A 23000-nucleotide genomic window follows, 5' to 3' on the forward strand; every position below is an offset into this window, starting at 1 on the left:
AGGAAGGAAAAAAAAAATCAGACCAAACCTTCAGAACACTTCTCCTCCCCCCAGCTTTCTCCCTTCACCCACTGACAATGTAAAAAGACAACCCTTGAGATTTTCAGTCAGTTTACCACCTCTATAATAATCTTCTTCAGTTCACTTAGGGAGAGGAGTCTCTCTTGCTCATGCTGTGGAGACATCTCCACAAGAAACAGTTCTCTCACAGCTTCAATGTCACAGTGAGCCAGCCGCCTGGCTTGGTTCTCTGCTCGCATGTGAGACTCCCTTCCCTCATCTTACAGCTTTCCCCACAACTGCTTTCAAGGGTCCACTCTTGAGCTACTGGGGTACAATTTTAAGGATGAGCTGTTCAGAAGCAAAAGTTCTCTTCATCTATCTCTGGGAGCATCTTCATCTCTAGGAACAGAGGTCTTCTTCTTCCCTGGGAGCAAGGGTCCTCATTACTTTCATCTCTCTCTGTTCAAGCTTCTCATCAAATCACAGCTACTTCAACAATTGCTTGTTTCAGCACAGGTACTTTTGCTCACAATTGCAGTTTGAACGCTCCACCCCCCATGCTTTCATGAAATTACAATGGGTACTCTGATGTATCATAGTCCATCACCATAGCTTTACAACAGAATTTCAGCTTCTAAGCTCGAAGCATCTCCTCTTTCTCCTCTCTTGGGGTTTCAGCTCTTCCTTCTTCACTGACTTTGGTGTCTTTATGGTGTTTTTTTCAGGTGCCTTCACCTTTCCCTTTCCTTTGACTTGGGAGAGGATTAATGTCTGCAGGCTTCATCTGCTCTGGAGGAATCTTACAGCACTAAAAGCATCAATCTCACCTGGGCCCCACAGCTGCAATTCCCTTATCGCTGTTGGTCACCTGAGCTTTGCCGGGCAGCGGCCTCAGATGAATTTGGCTGCCCTGGGCGAGGGCTGGCCAAGCCGCACTGCGGGGCCGCCTGCACGCAGCAGGGCCGCGGGTGGAACAGGGCTCTGAGGCTCCGGGGTGGCTGTGTCCCGGCCGGCCCAACCCGCACTGAGGGGCTGTGCCAGGTGTCCAGCGAGCAGAAGCGGCTGAGATCTCAGCACACCAGGCCATGCTGCGGGCCCCCAGTTACCTGTCCAAAAGCTGGAAGCAAGAGAGGTTTCCTGGTTTTGTTCGTTCTTAAATGTGGATTACAGAGGCGTGTCAAGCTTCTTAAGTGGCTTAAAAAAGTTGCCAATATTCAAACTAGCCAGTTGATTGGTTCTGTTGGGTCCAGAGGAACCTGTAAGCACCTCTTTGCAAGAGAATCACTTCCGTGGCTGATGGAGCCCTCTTTACTAAAAACCCAAACTATGCTAAACCATGACAAAAGTCTTCAAAGATTTATCATACAGCAAGTACTTCTGTAATGTGAAATATTTCAGGAGGAGGAACATCTAGGCAGACCAATGAAGATCAGATTATACAAGCTAGGATGAACTGAAAGAAGCCTAGAAAATCCTGTCTTGGCAGCAGGTTGAAAGATAATTCCTTTCCACCTCTGACTTCTCTCATTCTGTGACCTCTGTAGGTTTATGGTAGCAAAGGCACTGAAGTGCTTAAACCTGTCACTAAGCAAACCACTCAGGTCCAGTTCACTTAAGACTTAAGTAATGCCTAGGAATAGTTCTGATGATTAAGGCTCTTTCGTATAAACCCAAAAGGATGTGATGAAAAAGGATTAAGATTTAAGGATTGAGATGGTTTTGTATTTTTTCCAATCCAACATCTTATATGGCACTGCTGGCAATCCTAAAACCTTTGGCAGTAACAAAACTCACCCACACAAATGAACTTGGATACACACCAGCCTGAAATCTTGTTATTCACAAGACATGAATACTACTTTAAAAGCTTTATCCTGGATAAACTGGATAAAAGGTACTAGATTCTATCACCTTATTCTAACTCTTCATTCATCACACACTGATAACCCTCTTACCCACTAATATTGACTATATTGGCAGCTCTCAGCAGCCATTCACAAAAGTACATTTTCACACCTTTAGTTGTGGAAACTCTTCAAATCCCTGTGAAATGCTACTTGGACCAAGGAACTGAGGAGACCTTCCAAAACCACAGTGCCCTCTTCAAAATGCCCTGCCAATATCGCTGCCTCTTCTAATGAGTGGTGTCTCAATCAGGAACCTTTGCTGGCTATGAGTGTAGTGGTATGGCAGATCCTTAGGTGGATCCATGCCAGGACATTTTCAGCATGAGAAATCTTTACATTTCCAGTGAGGAGCCAGTTAGCAGCTCCTGAAGAAATGCCATCACATGTTTTTGGCAAAACTCCCCATTTGTGAAGAGAGCAGCTGTACTCCACAATGATCTCCAGATGCTTTCGAGGCACTAGCCGCTAGGGAAAGCACTGGGCCAGCCTGGGTCTGAGCAATAGGAGCATGAAGCCTTTCTGAGGAGGAAGGGCCACAGCTTCTAGGAGGGCATGGCTGGAAGAAAGCTGATTGAATTGCTTCTCTAGGTTGTTTATCAGGATGTGTCGAGAAAGTATAAGAGCCAATAAGCACCCTGCACTTGCAACCAGGAGCATCATGTTGAGGAATCACCCTGAGGATCTGGAAGGACAGCACTTGGGAAGCCTTTCCATATTTATCAATTCCATCACAGCATGACAGTGGAAAAAGTTTCCACCAGCCTGGTCTCATCCACTCCCAGGGGCAAGATTTATAAATCCTGTATTTCTATGCAGGATCATATTTTTACTCAGAAAATCAGGAATGACTGAGTTGCATTTCTGGACCAAGAATGTCAGCTGCTGAAACAGAGTGCTATGGACAGATGAGAGTAGGGGCTTCAAAGAAATTTCTGTTTGTGCAATGAACCACTTCCAGCTCCTGCAGGCTTGTATGGGATTTTCTACTCTGGAACGCACTGGGGATAACTCAAAGCCCTCTTTGCAAGAGCCCTGAGAATAACCTCAAACAAATTTCCTACCTAAGCCAGTGGTCCTTCTATTAAGCAGCATCTGCACTGCTTTCTCCATCAACACAATGGACTTAGGGAAGTTTTGACAACCCACATGTTCCCTACCCCTCTCCCCACCCTCGGACAGAAAACAAATCCATATCTAGAGGAAACTCACATACAAAGAAACACAAATAAATGCTGAATGAAATTCTCACTCGGAATTGGCCACCATCTCCATCATCAAGTTCCAAGATATAACCCTCCACTGGGTTGTGGCTCAAAGGTGGCATCCTCCAGGCCAACGTCACACTGTTGTTCCTGGTGCAACACTTCTCCAGCTGCAGTAATGGGACGGGTGGCACTGAAACAGGAACTGGGTACAGATTAGTGTAACTCTGCCCTACCCCATTAGTCTGTGCCGTAAGCAGCATGGCAACTGCTCACCTCCTTCCCCTCGCAGGGGAGTGTTTGCTAGGAAGAGAGTCCATTCTCTTCCTTGAAATAAAAGGCAGTAAAATTATATAACAAAATGTTGTTACCCAGTTAGACAAATAATTTCACTGAAACATGTAAACAGAAACATATCTGGACTTGGTTGTCATTTCTCATAAGAACTAGAGTTTGGGGAATCCATGTGTGGTTTCCTTTCCAGGAGTAACTGTCTGGAAGAATTCTTTTTCCCACCAGAGCACCCACTGCCCCCAAAAGGAGGGGCAGGGGGTGTCTCAAGCCATAGGGGGGCATGGCAGATGCAATGCTGCCAGGGAGCCCAGTGCATTAACAAAGAATTGGGTTGTTAACAAGCAGAGCAGCCACTCCTCCCCACACAGCTGAGAGAGAGAGCCTGAATTCCACCAACAGCAGGGAAACAATTCCTCACTATAGTTGTGGGGTGTTTTAAAATTATAGTTTACCACCCCTCTCTCTCCCCCTCTCTCCCTAGTTTTTCATCAAAACCACCCTGGCTATGTTATCTTTATGGCAACCATACTTAAAATAAACTATTGAAGAAAATTGTCCCATCTGCAAACTTTATCTAAATCCCATGGTTCAGGTAGCAAAAGGAACTCCTGCATCACAAGAGACTCCTCATGGAAATTACAAATGCAGCATTTTCTATCAACGTGCCTTTTCAGTGACCTGCTCAGAAGAAACACCAAGAGACTGTTTACCAGACCAGCATCTTAAAAATAAAAAGAAACAGTAAAACATTCAGCTGTGTATCTGTGGGAAAGAGACCTCTATCCCATCTCTCCAAACCACAGCTAAACTCTCACTGTTCACTCTTCGCTAGCAATTATAAACTTTAATTTTAAATTATATTATAAATTATATATTTAAAAATATATATATATATAATTATATTATAAATTATAAAATTTAATCTTCTGGATAGACCTGGCATGCATTTCATGCACTGTTGAAACCATACAGGTTAAGTAGGATGCAAGTGATGCACGGACCCTGCCTGGTCTTCTGCCCAAGGCTAAATTTCACCATTCAATATCTCAGTATCATTTCTGCTGAGCTCAATCATGCCTTAGAAGAAACTGAGTGCTCTGAGAATTCATTGGCTTAATGGTATCATTTGCTCTTCTTTTATCTGCTCTGCTTTGGCCTTCTAGTTTATTTTCCTCCTTCTGTCTGCATGAGAGCTAAGCCCTTGAGCTGTTCCTTTCGTCCTATTTTACATCTCTGGATAAAAGAGGACTGTTCATGTTCTGTGTACCAAGCAGACTGTGGGAAAATGGATGCTACTGTGTGACAGAACTGAGGCTTCACCCCCACTTTGGAAGTGACACGAAAAGTCAACTTCACACTTGTGATAAACAGTGCAGAAGCTACCACGGCTTTCCGCTGGCATTATCCATCACCACAGTGAACGCAGATGGTTGGTAGCCCAGAAGAACGAAACAAAAGAGCTTTATAAATTAGCTCTTGAAGGTTTTTCTGTGAAAAGGAAGCCTTGTTCCTATTCCTTGATATTTAAGGATGATTCAGAGGGTGTCATAAATAAAAACCTGCTTGTTTTCTCAGATGGAAAGTTCAGACTTTTCTCTAGGAGACACTGTGTCTGGAGAAGTCACAGAAATGTGACAAGAGTCAAAAACCTGAAAATGAGGAATTCAGAGGTAATGGGATTTTTCAAGTGAACCATTTTAAGTTTAGAGTTTTGTCTGTATTTGTTAGCCTATGTATTCCTGGTGATTGACAAGCCTGGGAGAAGATAGGGCTGTATCAGCCATCCACACGCCTGCCACTTTTGCTAGCTGGTTAGCCCTCTCAGGAGGTATTTGTCTGGTCCTCCTCACTTCTGAGACTACTTCTGGCAAGACTGGATGAAAACCTAATTCCTGTAGTTTATAAGATGAAAAACAGACAATGCCCCTTCACCTCTGAATAAACCACTAATCCTTCCAACCTCTGAAAAAGACTCCTAACTCCTAGGAACACTGATGGGAGGCTTTCGGGAATTGTTCAGGTAATGCACAATGCTGAAAAAAAAAGAGCAGAACTTATGGAGGAGGGTATGTGTTCCCTTTTAATTATGTAAACAGGAATGCTGTCTAGGAATAAAATATGTTTTCATCCAAAAGAGTGCTGTTGTTCCCACTTCCCAGTGGAAGTGTGAATTTTGACCCAATGTGTGAGAGCCACACACATCATAGGAAAGTGCCTTGGCTCCTTTAATGTGTTGCTGGATATTGAAGGCTTTGTGAGTAATTCACATCAGCCTCCTGCTCTCTTTAAGCCAGCCTGTGGCCTGAACTGCACAACTCTCCTGCAGGAGAGGCAAGAAGCTCCCGCCAAGCAGCTGTGCAGCTCTGCAGGATGATGCTCTCTGTGCCTCCCCTCCTGCTTCCTGCACTGGATGTGGATGGGCAGAGATTTGCCTTGATCCCAAATTCCCTTTGGGAGGAGAAAACATGAACACTTGTAAAAATCATAGGAAAGTGCAAAGGGAGTTGAGTAATTGGAACACTGGTATATACTTCATAGCAACAAGCAATGGAATAGGACTAAGAAAAAAAAATATAGGCAAAGTGCCAGGGAAGAAAAAGACTCAGATGTTAAATTACAGTGCTGTCCCACTTCTTGACCAACTTAACCTTCTCAAGAGACTTTTTGAAGGAAAATATTAAAAATATAAAGGGACAAATGACACTGCATTGGCACAACGGGACTTACTAATGAGCCTGAATGATGTCCTGCTATTTTAAAAGTGCTTCATGCAGGTCACTCTTCAGTTAGAACTGTGACACTGACTGGTGTCTCTTGTCAACTCAGCAGTTCCCAAAACACATTGTTCAATGCATCTCACAGCTGATCAGGGTAGTCCTCTCACAAGGTACAGTAGGGCTGCTCTACAATGTTGACTGTTGTCCTCTTGTCAAGCAAGTGGTGCAATGATGCCATCCACCTTCCCAGATTAAAGGACTAAATGCACTGAAAGAATGGGAGCCTCAGAAGCATGAAAACTTTGACTTCCTCCAAAACTGCAGTACAGCTCTGGAATAGCCTGGGTCACTGCTGTAGCAAGTGCCCTAAAAGCAGTGTTGCTGAGACAGAAGGAGAGACCATGACGAGCTGAGTCCATGACACAGAGCAGATAGAACAAGAGGTAAAGCCTACTATGAAACAGTTCTCCATTAGTTATCGGGGCTGTACAGCTCATGCCTGGAGAAGCAGAGAAGGTTTGTGGCAGATGTGTCTCGGGAATCTTCATGGTTTGCAGAAGAGGGAAGGAGTTACTTGGGACAAGAAGAAGGGGTATATGAATGAATGTTCAGAGGTGGTACAGAAAAGTAGAGTAGCTACGTATTTTCCTATTTTGTATGTAGTCCTGTTTTGCAACCGATCAAGACTGCATGCCAGCTCCAGCTGTGTGAATAAAACAAACCCAGAACATGTATTTGCCTGTGCCAATAGCTTTAACTAAGGAAATATGAAGTACACATTAAGCCGGGCATCAGAGGACAGGAATTTTGTGCCAAGGCACTCAGTAAAAGCAACAGAGGGAAGAAAACATGGATAGAGAAAATTATCTGGGAAAGCTAAAATGCCAGCAATTACTAGAGCTGTGTGAGTGTCTCTCAGGTCAGCTGGCCCAGGGAGTGTGGGACTCAGTGAGACCCTTTTGTCAACATGACTGCCTAAGCATTACTTCTGCACCTATCACATCTCTGCACATTTAATTTGTTCTCAAATTGCTTCTTTTCTGTAAAAAAGAAAAAGAACCCTATGATCTTTATTTTTTGGGATTAGCTTTAGATATGTGCTTATAGAGAGTGCATCAGTAATGTAGATAAACATGTCATCAAAGCAAATGTAATGTGATTTGTTCTCATTTTCATTCTTCTTTGTGTAACACAGTGAATCAATGTTTACTTACAAGCATGCTTTCACTCTAAATGACCCATGCAAGCTCAGTGAGGTTAAATGAGGCCAGAGTTTGAAAAAAAAATAGAAATTCAGTGATGCAGTAAGCACTGGTAACAGTAATACAGATCTTACACTGCAAAGCTTTTGGGAAAAAACAACTGGCGGTTGGAAAAGCCATGCTTGCCCTGGTCTCCTAAATCTCTCACAAACTTCCTTTACAGATCATCGACATTTTTAATGCACCTGCTCTTGTCAGATCAACCAGTAAAATAACTTAGTAACACTCACTTCAACACCAACATTTGGCAAAGATTGATGACTTGTTGGTGTGCTGGCATAGGTAGGATTGAAGAAAGAGGAGCAGACGTGAAGAGACATATACATTTTTTCTTTGTGAAATTGGATTCTCAGAAATATGCAAGTCACAGAATCACAGAACAGGTCAATTTGGAAGGGACCACCGTGGGTCATCTGATCCAACCTCCTTGCTCAAGCAGGGACATCCCAGAGCACATGGCACAGGATTGTGTCCCTACAGTTCTTGACTATCTGCAGTGAGGGAGATGCCACAACCTCTCAGGGCAATCTGCTCATGGTGATAAATAGCAAAACACCATGAGCAAGTGCAGCTCCTCCTTACAGTCAGCAAAGTGATGTTCCCAATTAGTCTGGGTGCTTGCTCCTGAAATGCTGAGTTGCTTACTCTGTGATACCTGTATTTCCAAATGCATTTTCTGCATAAGGAAATGCAAATAATGCATCTGAAGAAGGGCCAATCGTGCCTGGCAAATTTGGCGGCCTTCTGTGACAGAGTAACAGCAGTGGTGAACGAGAAAAGAGGTTCTCGTGTCACCTACCTGGACTTGTGCAAAGCATCTGACACTGTCCCACATGACATCCCTGCCTCTAAAATGAAGAGACAAGAATTTTAATGGATGGACCTCTCCATGGATAAGGAATTGGCTGGATTGCTGCACTGAAAGAGTTGTGGTCAATGGCTCAGTGTACTGTGTCCATCCCCAGGGCCCTCAACATAGGAAGGACACAGAACTGTTGAAGTAGGTCCAGAAGAGGGCCACAAAGATGATCAGAGGGCTGGAGTACATCTCCTATGAAGACAGGCAGAGACCTGGGGTTTCTCAGCCTGGAGAAGAGAAGGCTCTGGGGAGGTCATATTGTGGCCTTCTAGTACCTAAAAAGGGGGCCTACTAGAGAGCTGGAGAGGGAGTTTTTACAAGGGCATGTAGTAATAAGGCGAGGAAGAACGGCTTCAAATTGAAAGAGAGCAGGTTTAAATTAGGTATTTACCACTGTGAGGGTGGTGAGGCACTGGAACAGGGTGCCTAGGGAAGCCATGGATGCCCTGTTCTCAGAACTGTTCAAGGTCATGTTGGATAGGGCTCCGAGCAACTTGGCCTATTGAAAGGTGTCCCTGCCTGTGACAGGAGGTTGGGACTAGACAATCCTTAAGGTCCCCTTCCAACCCAGATCACTTTATGATTCCAAGATAACGCAGAGCTGGTTGAGGTCACAGAAGTAAAATTTCAGGGAAAAAAAGGCTGAAGTGTCAGACTGAGCAGTTCAAATGGAAACAGACTTGCTGTCATAAATGGAGAAAGATAAATATACGTCTCTATACTAAACAATCCTCAATACCTATGAATGATAGCTTGGAACTGGCTGGTGGCTTGTTCTGCTTGGGCACACAGAGGTGTGAAGGGGAATAATGCCATCCCTGATGCACCTTAAGGAATGGTGGCCAGGTTAACACCCTTTCCACTATTCTTTGCACGGTGTGTGCGTGGTCACACCAGTTGTGCTGACCAACCTGATGGGATAATCCCTGGTCAAGACTAAGACAGCTCAATCAAAAGCTCTTCCTGAGGGCTAACCCTGCCCCTGGGGAGCAAAGCCCAAGGGTGTTTGGAAGCTCTGCACAGGTTTGGCCAACAAAAGTCCTGTCCTCTTCTCTGCTCCTCAGACTGTGTCCAACTTGGTACCAGAGCTTCCCTGCCATCTTATGATAAATGATAGCGTAGCTGACAACACTATCTTTCATAAAGCACAAGTGAATCTGGATCAATTAAAGTCTTGTAAGTCTTCAATCTTAAGGCCAGGTGAACATCCACAAGCCAAATACCTAAGCTGCTCTCACCTCAGGCAACCTGTGGTTAATTAGCAATCTATGTGACTAGTTTAACTAAATTTTTCATATGTTTGTAAAGAAGAGTTGATGGGAGATTAGTATTAAATATATTTCACAATAAATATGGCTAGCATTAAATATAAACTAATTTTTTAAAAGACATATGCAGAAAGCATTCACAGGAGTTTTATCAGTGTTATTCCTTCTCTCTTGACTCTACTTACCTGTCTGACAACATTTCAAAAGAGCAGTTCACAGATGTTTACTGAATAACTTTAACACAGCCTGCTTATGCCAAGATACAAACCATTCTTGGTGAGCAGATTCTGGCCTTTAACTGTTTGTACATTGTTTCTCCACATATCTGCCAAATTATCCACCCTAATTACTTCATCTTGGGTGTCTTAGATGCAGAATTAGGCCCAGAGCAAACACATAAACTCAATAAAATTCCTTATGCTTGCTCAGAACAAAAAAAAGCACATCTGACATCACTACACAAATACCCTTAACTCATTCACTGACTTCTGGCAGCCTCTATCCTGTCACCCACATGTATAATTAAAGCTTGAATCACCACTGAGGGAAGTTAATGGCATCATTCCCAGGGACCACAATGGCTTTCAAATCCAACTGTTCTATGGATCTATCTAATTCTGATGCAGTTCTCATCCTGCTCCATATAAACTAACCCCATTAGAAGCTCATGATGTTCATATTCCTTTTTTTTTTTAATGTCAATGGCATCTCCTGTTCATCAGCTTTTTCTTTTAGATACATTTTTTAACCTCATTTCCCTTTAGCTTGTCCATCAGAACTATCCAGATACCTGCAACCATGGAATGGTATAACTATGGAACTACTTTCCCCTTGTGAATCTCTTCCTCATGATTTTTTTATTAAGATGGGCACTGTCTGCAGCACAGTCCAGATACAAGTCAAAGGTCAAAGGCTGGGGGTTTTTTCCCCTATTCAAGCGTGTGTGTGTGTGTGTAAGTAATATTTATTTTCTACTTCAGCCGATTCTGACAACAGAGGGGTAATTGGTATCTTGAATTAACCATGTCAAATCTAGGAATGCTACAAAATGGCAGGGAGTTTCATGCAGCTTATGTCTTACTAATCTTCAAAGCCCTACTCTGAAGAATTTATCTTTACAATCTTTAAGTGCATCTGGTATTTCTATCTGAGCTTGTTCAGCTCACTACATGTGAGGGGAGCACACCTTTCCAGGAAACATCCAGTAATCTGAATTTGCCTGAAAACCTTTTAAAACTATCCAGCAAATTCAAGTCATTCCTCTTTCCTCCTTTGGTGTCCTCACACCTCCCAGCACTGTTTCAACACATGCATGAAAAACAGAAAAAGGAAAATTATAAAAGCTCACCCCTACATTTCATCTGAATAAAATCCAGCTGGTGAATTGACTGCAGTAAAGGTTCACTATCCAGAGTCAAGTCAAACTCAGCAGACACTTTTGGCTCCAAGGCTCCTTTGACCCACTGTTCCTGAGACACCTGAACACGCTTGATTAAAGCATCCGAAATCTGAAAGAGAGTATCAAGTTTCTAATGAAATGGCAGATGCACACATTAAAAATGACAGAACGCCTGTGTAACACAGCACAAAGGAAACAGGATTAAGACAGCACAACAGACGAGGTGGGATCTGGTTGTTTTGGGGTGAGGTCCATTTATGTTGCATCCTTTCATCTTGTCTTTTCAAAATAAATCTCATCTTAGGCTAGGAAAGTAAAAACTGCATTTATAAAGCCTGTTAAGATTATGTTGTGTGTCATGCCTTTGAATGCCACATATAATTCTGTACTCTGTTCTCTGATCTGCACAGTCTACTTTTGCTCTCCTGTTTAAAAAGAAGTTGCACAAAGAGAAGCTTAAATGTTAGAGTGTCTCCATTCAGCAGAGATGATTCAGTGGATGAAAGCTAAAGGATTAAAAAAATCAAATGGTAAGGAAGGTATATATTACTCACAGTGAGGGTGGTAAATTGTCAGATAGATTTTCAAAGTATATGATGGATTTTCTACCATTACATTAAAACTGAATTTAATTTTTAAAGCTTTGCTCTTACTCAGCCCGCAGACAATTAGGCCAAAAGTCAAACTAAAATGATCACAACAGACACTTCTGGAAGTGAAATCCTGGCTCTGTGGAAATCAATGAACTCAACTGTCCTTGAGTTCAGTGAAGCTGCCATTTGGATATCTGGAGTCCCTCATGGTGAACTTCCTGTAAGTCACACGGAGTAGAATTTTTTTCTGGGTATATCAGAGAGTTTTCTTTTGTTGCAGGAATTCAGGTACTTTTCCTCATTACTTTTACTGAGGACACTCCTGTCTGAGCCCCTGCATCAACAGCTCCTAATCATTCTGTGCTGTAAGTGGAGGAGCACCCCATAGCCTCCTGCAACCTTGGAGTCACTTACTGGGATGCTGGATCCCTTGGCCGTGTCTCAATATCCTGGCTGCAGGAGTAGTTGCTCAAAGTAATGTAGTGACTGAGCATCTGCTGGCTGTCTTGAAAGCATCATTAGATAAACCAGTAAAAATAAAATAAAAAATGGTTTGGGTTTTTTTATAAAGGGGGGCAGCAAAGAACAAAGCCCCAAAAGTTACAGGGGAAGTATGCTTAAAAGAAAATAAAGCATATATCTAGATAGCATGTAGGTAAGACCTAAAGGTTTCATTTGTCCTGTAGTGTCCAACCAACAGCCTGTTAAAATCTGTGTAATCATAAGACTAATCTACACCCCACATTCCCCTCTCTTGCTTGAGACTAGACATGACAGTAACAACCAGTCTGGAGTGCTAATAGGTTTAAATTGGCTAATTCTCATCCTGTTTTTTAGGGATGCTCTCACAGATCCACAACACTCATGCATTCATGTGTATAGGCAATTTTGTTTGATGTGCCTTTCTTCTTAGGCAATTAATAAGGCAACAAAAATAATAGGGCAAAATAAAATAATTAATAAACATATTAGAATAAATTAAGCAAAATAATTTATGGGAAAATAACACTGTAATTGTTTTGTCTCATCAATAGACACTTTTGCTGTTTGCACCTAAGAAACAGTATCCTGCAAATTAAGGCAGTTATTGCCTAGGCCATATTTTGCAAAGAAAAGGTACCTGGAGCTACAACAGGTCTTGAAGCCACATGAGATGCAACAATCTCAGTGAAGCAAAGCTACAAGCAAGCCACTTCAAAGTAGATTTCCTTACAGGGGAGATGTTGAAAGGACTCTTTCAATGGGAAAGCAAAGGGGAGGAGCACAAGGGGGAGAAGTACTACTCTGCTGAGTCACTGACCTCTCCACATTGATCAGAGAGCTCTGTGGGGCCCTGTGTTGGGTTTCTCAGACGAGAATAAAATAATATTCTGCAAAAAGCTATCATTAACTGCATAGCGTCTTTCTTTCAGCCTAGAAGGAAAGGCTGGCAAGAGGAAAGACATCAGGAGTTAGGCAAGTGGTGTGACCACTAAGTCCCCACCTCAGACAGGGTGCAGCTGTTAAAGCCATCTCTTTGCTGGGACACTCAGGCTCTCTGAGTTTTTAGACAGTGTTTATAGGAGTTAAGGTGAACCTGCCTTGGAGGTGGAAGGGGCTAATTAACAAAGCTACACATTTTTAGACTTAGCTTTAACATATTTTCCTTTTTTCCCCCCCAGAACATTAGGAAGAAAAATACCTGTAAAAACCCAGAGGGATCATTTTCTTTGATAACTTCCAGGCAGTATTCCATAAGCCCTGTTGACTGGCGTAGCTTCAGCGTACAGTGATTTATTTGGTCCCAAACAACCTGGAAAACAAACATCAGTACAGTTCTACGGCTGCCTCATCTTGCAGTGAATTGCATAAAATTATTTTAGAAGAGACAAGGAATGGAAGAGTGTGTTAAATCCATGCTTAATTTAGCCGCCATATGGCCATTGCCATATCTCCATCAGCTTCACTCTCTTGCTCTGTATTGTAAATACCGATAATTAGCTTGGCAAACTGTTGTGCATGGGGAATCTCAATTTTCAGAGCAGATTAATTGCTAAAGATTAGGCTTGCTTGGGGCAGAAAGGGCACAGAACATGTTTCTGCATTTGCAGTGTTCACATTTTCAGTCCCACTTTAACTAACATCTGAGCTTTTAAAAAGTCCTTCACTTTAGAGGCAAACTCCTGGAGTGGTTTCTTGCAGATCACACTCTAACATTCTCTTCACAATTTATCATTGAACCCGCTCTGCTAAAGAACACATTGCCAGGATTACGAAATAAAAGAGCTGCATCCCATTTTTCCAGATTTTAGCCTTGATTCTGCTGCCACATGGCTGTGGACTAGGTCTAACAGCACTGTGTTCTGCGGGACAACTTGTGACAGCAGTAAACTGCAGGGTTTGCTGTGCTGTCAGCAGTTATGTCCTAAGTGTTGGTTCTTGTTAAGCAAGCTAAATATTGATCTCAGGTAGATTCTGTTAACTGATTATGTTAGATAATCCACTTCAAATTTTCCTTCTGTCTTAGATACTTTTAATGTGAATGGCACTATAGTACCTCAAAATCACATGAAGTTCAGCATTTTAAGAAATGTGTCTATTTAAGTATTTCTTGACTGCCACTTCGTTCAACCATTTTAGATTTCTTCTTGCCATCTCCTTTTACTGCATTTCATTAATATATTTTGAGTAGCTCATGCATTTCTGGAGGTGGCTTACTTGAATTTAAAAATTTGAAGAGATATCAAAATCACAACTGTTTACTTGGGCAGAAGGTCCCAAAATCCAAACCATACACAGGTTTCACTGATAAGCACCTCTCAAAAGATAGGCCCAAACCATCAGATAAATAAAGATTGATGGCCTGATTCAATAAACTGCTGAAGTATATCCATCATTTAAAGTGTGTAGGCATAGTTCACTAAACTGCTGAACTGGAACCTGCTAAAGGACTTTAGAATTTGGTTACTAGGAAATTTCATGGTGTAAAGGGTTGGGGAACTTGACAAAACACACCAGGTATCTATCAGCAGCTGTGCTGAGCTGATGAGAGAAGCGCTCACCTTCAGCTTGTGCTCCCGTTCCTTGGTGACCTTTGTGAGCAGTTTTGCCTTTTGCCGGGTTAACGCGTCAACCAAGGCATCGCACTGAGCAACAAGACAGGCTTCGTAATCCAACCCGTTCTCCTAGAACAAGGTGAGAGTCATACTCATCAAAGAAAGCATAGTTTGCATCTTAAGCTATTGCTCATACCTGCTTTTCTATTCAGAAAAGCTTTCCTTCCAAGACCCTCAGCATTTTTGCTGCCTTTCTGGTTTCATTACAGCTGTACCAGTAATAGCTGCATGATATAAAATGAAACAGTAAAATGACGTGCCACAAATGGTCTTATTCACAACTTTGATTTACTGGCACTTTCTGGACAACAGATGTAGTACAACATAATGTAAATGCTAAATGTAACATACATAGTGCATACATACATAAGAGGATTCTGCTCCAATCTGTTTTAATTATCCCACTGTAGCAACTTTGAAATCACTGGCTCTATACCACATCAATTAGACCAGAATTATGGAGCAGAATCTGGTCTACTGCCTTATTACAAGGAAATTAATGAGGTACAAAGCCCTAAGGTTTGTATGTTGCTTCGAGTACTTTTTTTAAAATAGCTAGCACTTGGCAGTGGAGCTATGTACTTGATTAGCTTTTAAAAAAAAAGGCAAGTTTCTATTCACATTATGGTAAAATTCTTTGCTAGGCAGAAACCAGCATGAGGTAGACAACAGTGAGCCTTTACTAAGGTCTGGATACAATTTAGCATTACATAAATCCCTGGAACTGCTGCCGTAGGACCCATTCAGAGGAAGACTCTCCCTCACCTCCTCTGCTCATGAGACTAGAAGGAGAAAGCTTTCAACCTCCTCTTCCAAGTAGACACTTATGTGTGCTATCAGTTTTCCTCCCACATGCCCCAATTAAAAAAAAAAAAGCATCATTAAATGTGAGATTTTAAACGTATTGAAGAAGAAGCACCTCTTTGCTAAGCCATTGTACTCCCCTAACTAATTACTATCTCTTAGCTCTTTTGTTTTTCTCTTCTTTTCTACTCATTTGCTTTGTCTTCTTTATTTGGAGTTCAAAATTTTCAGCACTGTACTCCCTTCCCTCACTGTGACCGGCACATCCCATTCTCCAGCTGATGGATGCAGGGTCAGTGTTCCCAGAGAGGCCTCCACTGCAGTCCTAGACCTGTCAGCAAGATGTGGGCAGGGGTTTATCTGGTGGTGGGGAGACACCAGACAGCTCAGTTCCTGCTCACAGGTTTGTCTTAGACTCTTCCTGTTTGCATCTCTTCCCTCCTCGGCTTATATCTCACCCAGCTCCCCCTTAAGCCCATTTCCATCCCGTTACTCTTGAAGTGCTGGTTTGTGCACAGAGCCTGAATCAGTCGATGGCTGTAGTGCATCATTTCTCTCCTCATTTTCTGTTCACACATCAAACGGGGTGTTTGGCGATATGCCTCCTTCAAGTGAGAAAGTATGAAATTGTTACAGCAGATGGGAAAATGTGAAAATCAGATCATGACAGCAACAAGGAGAAGCAAGGAAGCAACAGGAGCAATGAGGAACAGGCAGTATCTGAAAAGAAAAGACCAAGAGATACAAAAGTGACCTCAGAGAAGAAAAAGGAAGGAAAAAAGAGGGGGAAACAACAGATCTGCAAAGGAGGGAAAAGAAAAGCAGATTATGAATTTGCAAACTGCCCCGGGTAAGATAAAAGCACGGTTCCTGGTAGCTCTGCCAAACTCAGAGAGGAGATAAAGAGTGTGGTCTGCTGTGCATTGAGACAGGATAATAAAATGTACAAATTGCTTGCCCCTTTGTGTAAAAGTATTATTAAAAAGCATTTTTGCTGAGGGGTAAATGTCCATATGTGAGTGTGGCAACCGTCATAAGATTTCTACTGGAAATAACCTGCTCTGAGATATGTGGGTCTGCTATAAACCTATGCAGAAAGGCTACATCTGTTCCCCCCCAAAATAACAGTACAAGAACTGTTTACTGGTCCAAATGTCAAAAGGCAGATTGGCTCATGACACATCTAAACCGTTTCCCCTCGAAGAGTGTGGCTGTACCAAACCTGACTACCAGGAGCATTCCCTGGTATGTGCTATCACCAAAGGCTGCTCGATCATCACATGAGAAGAGTGCAATTTGTCACAGGAGAAAAACATTCCAGGGAGCTCCTTAAGGGTTAAAGCATGTGGGTGATCATCTTGGAGCCATGCCCCAGCCTTGTTTTACTTAGGAATACATATGCAGCTGATTAGTCCTGCTGTTTGGGTTTGCTGAAATTCGATGTTTCACTCAGGCTCAGGATGAAGACTAGCTCAATATGTGAGGGTCAGATTCAGCTTTGTGCCCAGACTTGGCTAAATGTTGGAGGGTACTGCTGGATATAATTTCCTCTTCTGAGCTCTCCTCTAGCATTTTAAGCAATGAGCAGCATCAAATAAATGGCTTGGTCTTTTGATCTAACTGTAGCAGCTCCCTTATGCAGAGCAATTTGGCAGTGATTTTATTGAAACACATTAAAGGATTTTACAGCATAGTCATAAATAGTCATAATAGGCCACTTCTAGGTTTCAGGAGGGAAAAATACATTTTTAATGGAGCTAGATGACTCAAGAAAGATTGGTGATAGACTGCTGTTTTGGATGGGTTATCCCATCCTAAAACAGCTGTTGATACCTACAGGAAGAAGTGCTCTCTAGATGTGCCTGTCTTTTCTCCTTGAACAGCGAAAGACGTCTGAGTAGACTAGCTGCGCTACATAACTGCTAAATGGGTAAGTCAGCTGAGAGAAACCTCACGCTATAGCCAAAATACAGCACATTACAGGTGCCAGTCAGTGCCTTTGCACAAGTTTCTTTCAGTTAAATGTCCTTTAATTTTACCAGTTTCTCAGTTTTGGTTTGTTCCCTCCGCACCATGGCCTGGAAGACTGTGAGGGTGAGTAGTTAGGCTGCCCTGAGGCAACCCAAGAGCTTGGGCAGCTCTTGTGGTATGAATTCATTCTCTGGGGTTTTAAGTAGAATACTTTAATGATTAAATTATAAACTTTTTGAACTTCTGCTTTGGTTTTCTGCTACTAGCAAGCACAGGACTTGTTGATGAAAGATGAGCAAGCAGCAGAGTGGGCTATTGAAGAGCAGAGGATGTTATGTCCCATCACTGTAGAGCATTGCTGCAGCAGAAAACAATTGTCCCCTCCTGGGCACTGCACAGCTCATACTACAGTAGCACATTTCCAGGTACACTCTGCAGGGCGAGAAGGACCTTGAGGATCATGGGACCTCCAGCACTGATGAGTCTAAATTTGATTGTAAATAGGACTTGTTCCATTTTGGGTTTTGTGCCCTCAATTACTGCACTCACCATGAGCCCTTTTTCTGACTACTAAATCTGGACAATTACAGGCATGAAAATAACTTATGCTCCAATAAACAACACATTGATTTAGCAGCAGTTACGGGATTTTTTTAGTAGAATATTCCTGTATTTTGAGTATGTGTAGGACATTCCTACAAGTACTCTAATAGGCAGGTTGACTGGATTTTGTGCAGATATTAGTACATTTTAAGGAAATGTAACATGAAAAGCTAGCAGTAAATTTTGAATGTGTTAAAATGAGAACTTATCCTAAGTGCCGAATTCAAGCAATTGCAGTCAGGGAGGAGCCCAGAAGCATGACTAATGGATTCAATCAAACACTAATCAACACAGCTCAGATGTCTAGTATTGAGTATCAGCTTTTTGCAATAAACAGCAAACAATCTAGAAACTAAGATGGGCTTGCAGACATTATTTGATGAATAATTTTACCTAGCGAATCCGTTCAAGAAAGGTCAGATGATTCCAGGAAAGGCAAAGATGAGAATAGCACAGGAGACAAAGTCATCAAATAAATTATTTACTCAATTCTACTGATTACTGTATTATCAAAACAGATAATATTCTACAGTTACCTGGATCTGCTGCAATAAATTTTTCAGCTGAACCAAAAATTCTTTAGCTTCTTTCGCTTTATCTGAAACACCATTTAAAGCCTGAGACAGCTGTGCCTGCAAGGGAGAAAAAAGGAGGAGAAAAAAGAAAAAGTTAGTGATAAAATGCAAATGTGTTTCTTACTAATCCTTGGATTTGATGATTAATAATGTGCTAAAAGGCTTACTTATTGTTGCATGTATTCTTAATTCCACAAAGTGTTTGTACTAGAAAATGAATAGTTAAGATTTTTACTGTAGTAAGAATTAATGAGGGTGAAATATGCATGTGTGGGCAGTCAAGTATTGTGTCTGCCTGTTCCACTTTATTGCAGCAACTTGGTAAGTCAAAATACCTTTTTATAAGACAGCTACCCACATGTATAAGGAGGTAATAGTCTTACACTTACACAGTAGCATCTGTCATGCTGAAAAATCCCCAAGTGCTTTCCAAAATGACACTTTTTTTTATCCAAGTCTGAAATTTTTATAAATTTGGTAGATCCTACCAAACCTGATACACTAGGATTTTAAAGACAAATCTGCCTTCTCAGACCTCATAGTAATGTCCCTTTGAGGCGCCAGTTTCCCATGCTCCAACTCAACAAATGGGTGAATGTTTCCAGAAAAGTTGGAAAAAACCCTTCCTCTAACTTTTGACTGGTAAGACACATAGAGTATGTCTTTCTCAAGTCCACACTGAAGGCCTAACCTTCTTTCCTCAGCTGACACCTGAGATCTCTAAGCTGAACCACCGGCTTGTTGATGAGCTTCAAGGACAGGAAGCAAACAATGCTTTTGCCCCTGGCAGACCCAGTGATGGGTTCTGGGGGTCTCAGTGCCCTGAGCTGGAGGACCATGACTGTGAGAATGATAAACTCCCAGTCAATCCCAAATTTGTGCAGGATTTGCTGCTCCAGATGGATCCCTGTAAGTCTTCGAGTCCCAACAGGGTTCACCAAGTGTACTCAAAGAACTGGCTGATGTCATTGCGAGACCTCTCTCAATTATTTTTGAATGGTCTTGGGAATCAGGAGATGTCAACTGGAAGCTGGCAAACATCACCCCAGTTTTCAGGAAAGGCATAAACCTACACACAAAGGCTATATCCATTCTGCTGCAAACCCTGGAAACTACAGGCTTGTTGGTCTCACTTCAGTGCCTGGTAAAATTATGGAGATTATTCTGGGACTTACTGATAAATACCTGAAGGACAAGGCAGTCACCAGTCACAGTCAGCATGGCTTCACAAGGGGAAAGTTCTACTTGTCAAACTTGATTTCCTTCTGTGACAAGGTAACCCACGTAAGTGATCAAGGCAAGTCATCTCTTTGGATTTTAGTAATGCTTTCAATACGGACACTCACAGGATCCTTCTGGACTAAATGTCCAGCACACAGCTGGATAAACATGTCATGAGATGGGTGAGCAACTGGCTCATGAGCTGGGCACAAAGGGTAAATGAGGTGACATCAGATTGGTGACCTGTCACTAGTAGGGATCCACAGGGTTCTATTCTAGGGCCAGTGCTCTTCAACACCTTCAAAAATGACTTGGATGCAGGACACAAAGTTATGCTAATTAAGTCTGCCAACAACACTAAAGTGGGAGAAGCTGTTGACTCCCTCAAAGGCAGAGAGGCCCTGTATAGAGACCTTGAAAAATTAAGGGCTGGACAATCACCAAGCATATGAAGTTTAAGAGGGGCAGGTGCTGGGTTCTGCACCTGGGATGGAGCAACCCTGGATGTACGTAAGACTGGGGAACAAGAGGCTGGAAAATGACCCTTTGAAAGCACATTAGTGCTAAATTCTAAATGAAAATATGCTTTACAAAATTCATTTGTAACAAATGTAAAGGGAAGACACATTACTGTGCCTACCTCTCAATATTTGAATATCCTTACTATTTTCCTACACAAACTCTTGTAAATGCACAAAAACCTGAAATTATGATGTTTGATATTAACACTACATGAGGTTACAGAAGCAAACTCCAGGTCCATGAAAGAGTCCCAGTTTTCTGCCAGATCAATCAGGACTTGAGGTCAGCTCTGTACAGGCTAATCATGTCTGCCAAAGTTTGAAGCCCATCTTTTTTGATCACTTTCTGCTCCACTTGCAAGGCACATCTGAGCCTTTGGTTTGCCAAGCTGATACAGAACAAGGTGAAAGCAGCATATGACCAAGTAGCTGGGGTGTAAACAAGAAAGAAATAGGTGGCAAAAGCATTATATCTCTGTCACTGAATGTCCTGACCAAATTGTCCCAGGGAGGCAAGGGTTCCCTTCTTTCTAATCAAAACCAATGGTTGTTCCTGACAAAAGTAAAACTTCCACTTTCCCAACATCTGCCCTAGCTCTCAAATCATCTCAAAGTGCATTTCACCAGATCAGAAGAGACAAAAGCTGTATGTGGGCACCACAGCAGCTGTAGAAAACCACCACAGACGACTTGTACACAGCATATGACTACCAATGGCAGTCAGCACAGTCAGTCCCAGCTCCTGGCACACCCCCATTGCAAAGAGCTGCAACAGAAACTCAGCCATGTCACTGTCTAAAGGGCTCATAAGCAAATTGATCTGTTCATTAAAACCTGTGGTTGCATTAACTCGACTGCAGCATGAAGCCGAATAGAGACCAGATTTCCATTTGTGAAACCCACTTAGAGATAATAGCTTTATTTTTCCAAGCATTTGTAAAAGATACCTTGCAAAGCAGTGGAATTTAGTCACGCACTTCTCATTAAAATCAAGTGGAGCTACATGACTAAGCCCTCAGTAAACCAACCAAGCCTTAAAAAACACCCTGTACACCCAGAGCAATCTTTCATACCACAGAAATATTTATTGCAAGCCAAACTGAGATGTAAAAAGCTCCATTGACTGTGACAATTAATAACTCCGGACAAATGGTATTCTACCTGGCATTATCTTTAATACCTGGTCATGCAACCAATAACGTGGGGGCTGGAGATGGATATCAAGTTTCTATTTCCATCAATTACAGGAACACAGAGATCACAAGGGTAATTAAACCCAGACGGGCAGGGAAGACCAACGCTTACTTTGATTTCAGAAAATGAACCAGATAATGCCCATGTCCTTTTTCCACCAAACAGTTCATGCTCATTTAGCTTGCCTTCCCTCCATCTCTCTTCAGCAGCAGATTGATTATTGATTAGATAAACTTGTCCTGGTGTTGAATTCTCATAAAGCCCACATGTTTTTGGGAACACAAGTCTTTAGATCAGGAAGTAAAAGCAGGCATGTGGATTCCTATGCTTGCTTGCAACTCCCTGCCTGCCTGCCCTTCACAGACCTATCCAGCTGTGGGTGTTTTCAGCATTTCAGTATGTATATATAGTTAACCCTTTAGAATGGGAAGAGCTGAAATGTGTCCTCCATCATTCCTCATATTCATAGGTCTGAATTCCTACCTAAATGTGATTACAGTACCACTGTACTTGCTAAGAAGACATGAAAGGACTAAACTTAACAGAAGACTAAGAGTTTTACTTAATGACCTGGAACTGCTAGTCCAGATGCACATTTTAGACAAGTGAATATAATAAAGTCCAGCTAAACCAGGGGATTTTCACAGATTTGTGCCATTGGACCCTTGTTATTTAACACCAATTTTACTTTCTCTTTAGGAGAACTTATACACAGCAGTAAGTAATGGGGAACCTCCACCACTAACAGGGGCCAACCAGTCTAGTAGATCTTTGGTGTCATCAGCACAGCTGAGAGTAAGTTCACATTTCTTTGCATGGTCTGCAGCACTGTCAGGACAAGGTTATGCACTCTCTAATTTGCCACTAGGTCACTACATAAGGCCCAGATAAAGGAGGAGCCAAACAAAGGGCTAATACAAGGCAGGCTTCTTGGTCTAAGAACAAACCTTTCAGCTGCCTGTGCCAGCTATGCCTGGAGCATCTGGAGACAACACATAAACCTTAAATTACATTTGGCATACCAGTCAATGTAAGTAATTTATGGTTTGGCCAAAGTAACTGCAGGTAATAAACTTGTAGAAATTGCTGTATCAGAGAACTATTTCTAAGCAGAAGTATCTAATTCCAAAACAATTTATCTGAATGACTTGAGCTGATGATTTAGGCTGCCTGGCTGTACAGTTCCATTATATTTATTTTCTTCCAAGCACACTTTTCTGGAAAATATAATATTCACAAGAGCACAATTTTAGAGTCTCCAAACTGCTTAATTTTGAGGGTTTCTTTTTGCTAGAATTTTGACTTTGATTGAATATGCAAATCAAGAGAAAAATAATGTTCTGTGATACCTCTGTGATACACTCACAGAAAAAAATGCAGTAAAAATACAAGCAAAAAGGGTTTTTTTCAGTATTTGACTGTAGGAAAAACAGAAAATCACTGATTCTGAACTTTGATTACACTGGACTGTAATGTTCCAAAAGGCATCAAACAGTTTTAACTCAAGGTAGA

General features: G+C 42.0%; 1 protein-coding gene across 14 annotated transcripts in view; it reads right to left on the reverse strand.

Annotated features, from left to right (window-relative positions):
• Positions 1–23000, reverse strand: part of TRIM67 (tripartite motif containing 67) — a 35756-nt gene that overhangs the window by 10235 nt on the left and 2521 nt on the right. For 5 of the 14 annotated variants that reach the window (XM_069008507.1, XM_069008504.1, XM_069008503.1 and 2 more), the window contains exons 3-7: positions 18514–18609; positions 14546–14668; positions 13186–13296; positions 10867–11020; positions 3160–3317 (exon numbers count right to left, since the gene is read on the reverse strand). In XM_069008507.1, the coding sequence (XP_068864608.1) occupies positions 3160–3317; positions 10867–11020; positions 13186–13296; positions 14546–14668; positions 18514–18609 (642 nt within the window). Of the gene's footprint in view, positions 1–3159; positions 3318–10860; positions 11021–13185; positions 13297–14545; positions 14669–18513; positions 18610–23000 lie in introns of all 14 variants that reach the window. The other 9 variants (XM_069008506.1, XM_069008499.1, XM_069008501.1 and 6 more) reach the window with 6 other exon arrangements.

Source organism: Aphelocoma coerulescens, chromosome 3 (genome assembly GCF_041296385.1).
Source record: "Aphelocoma coerulescens isolate FSJ_1873_10779 chromosome 3, UR_Acoe_1.0, whole genome shotgun sequence".
NCBI lineage: Eukaryota > Metazoa > Chordata > Aves > Passeriformes > Corvidae > Aphelocoma > Aphelocoma coerulescens.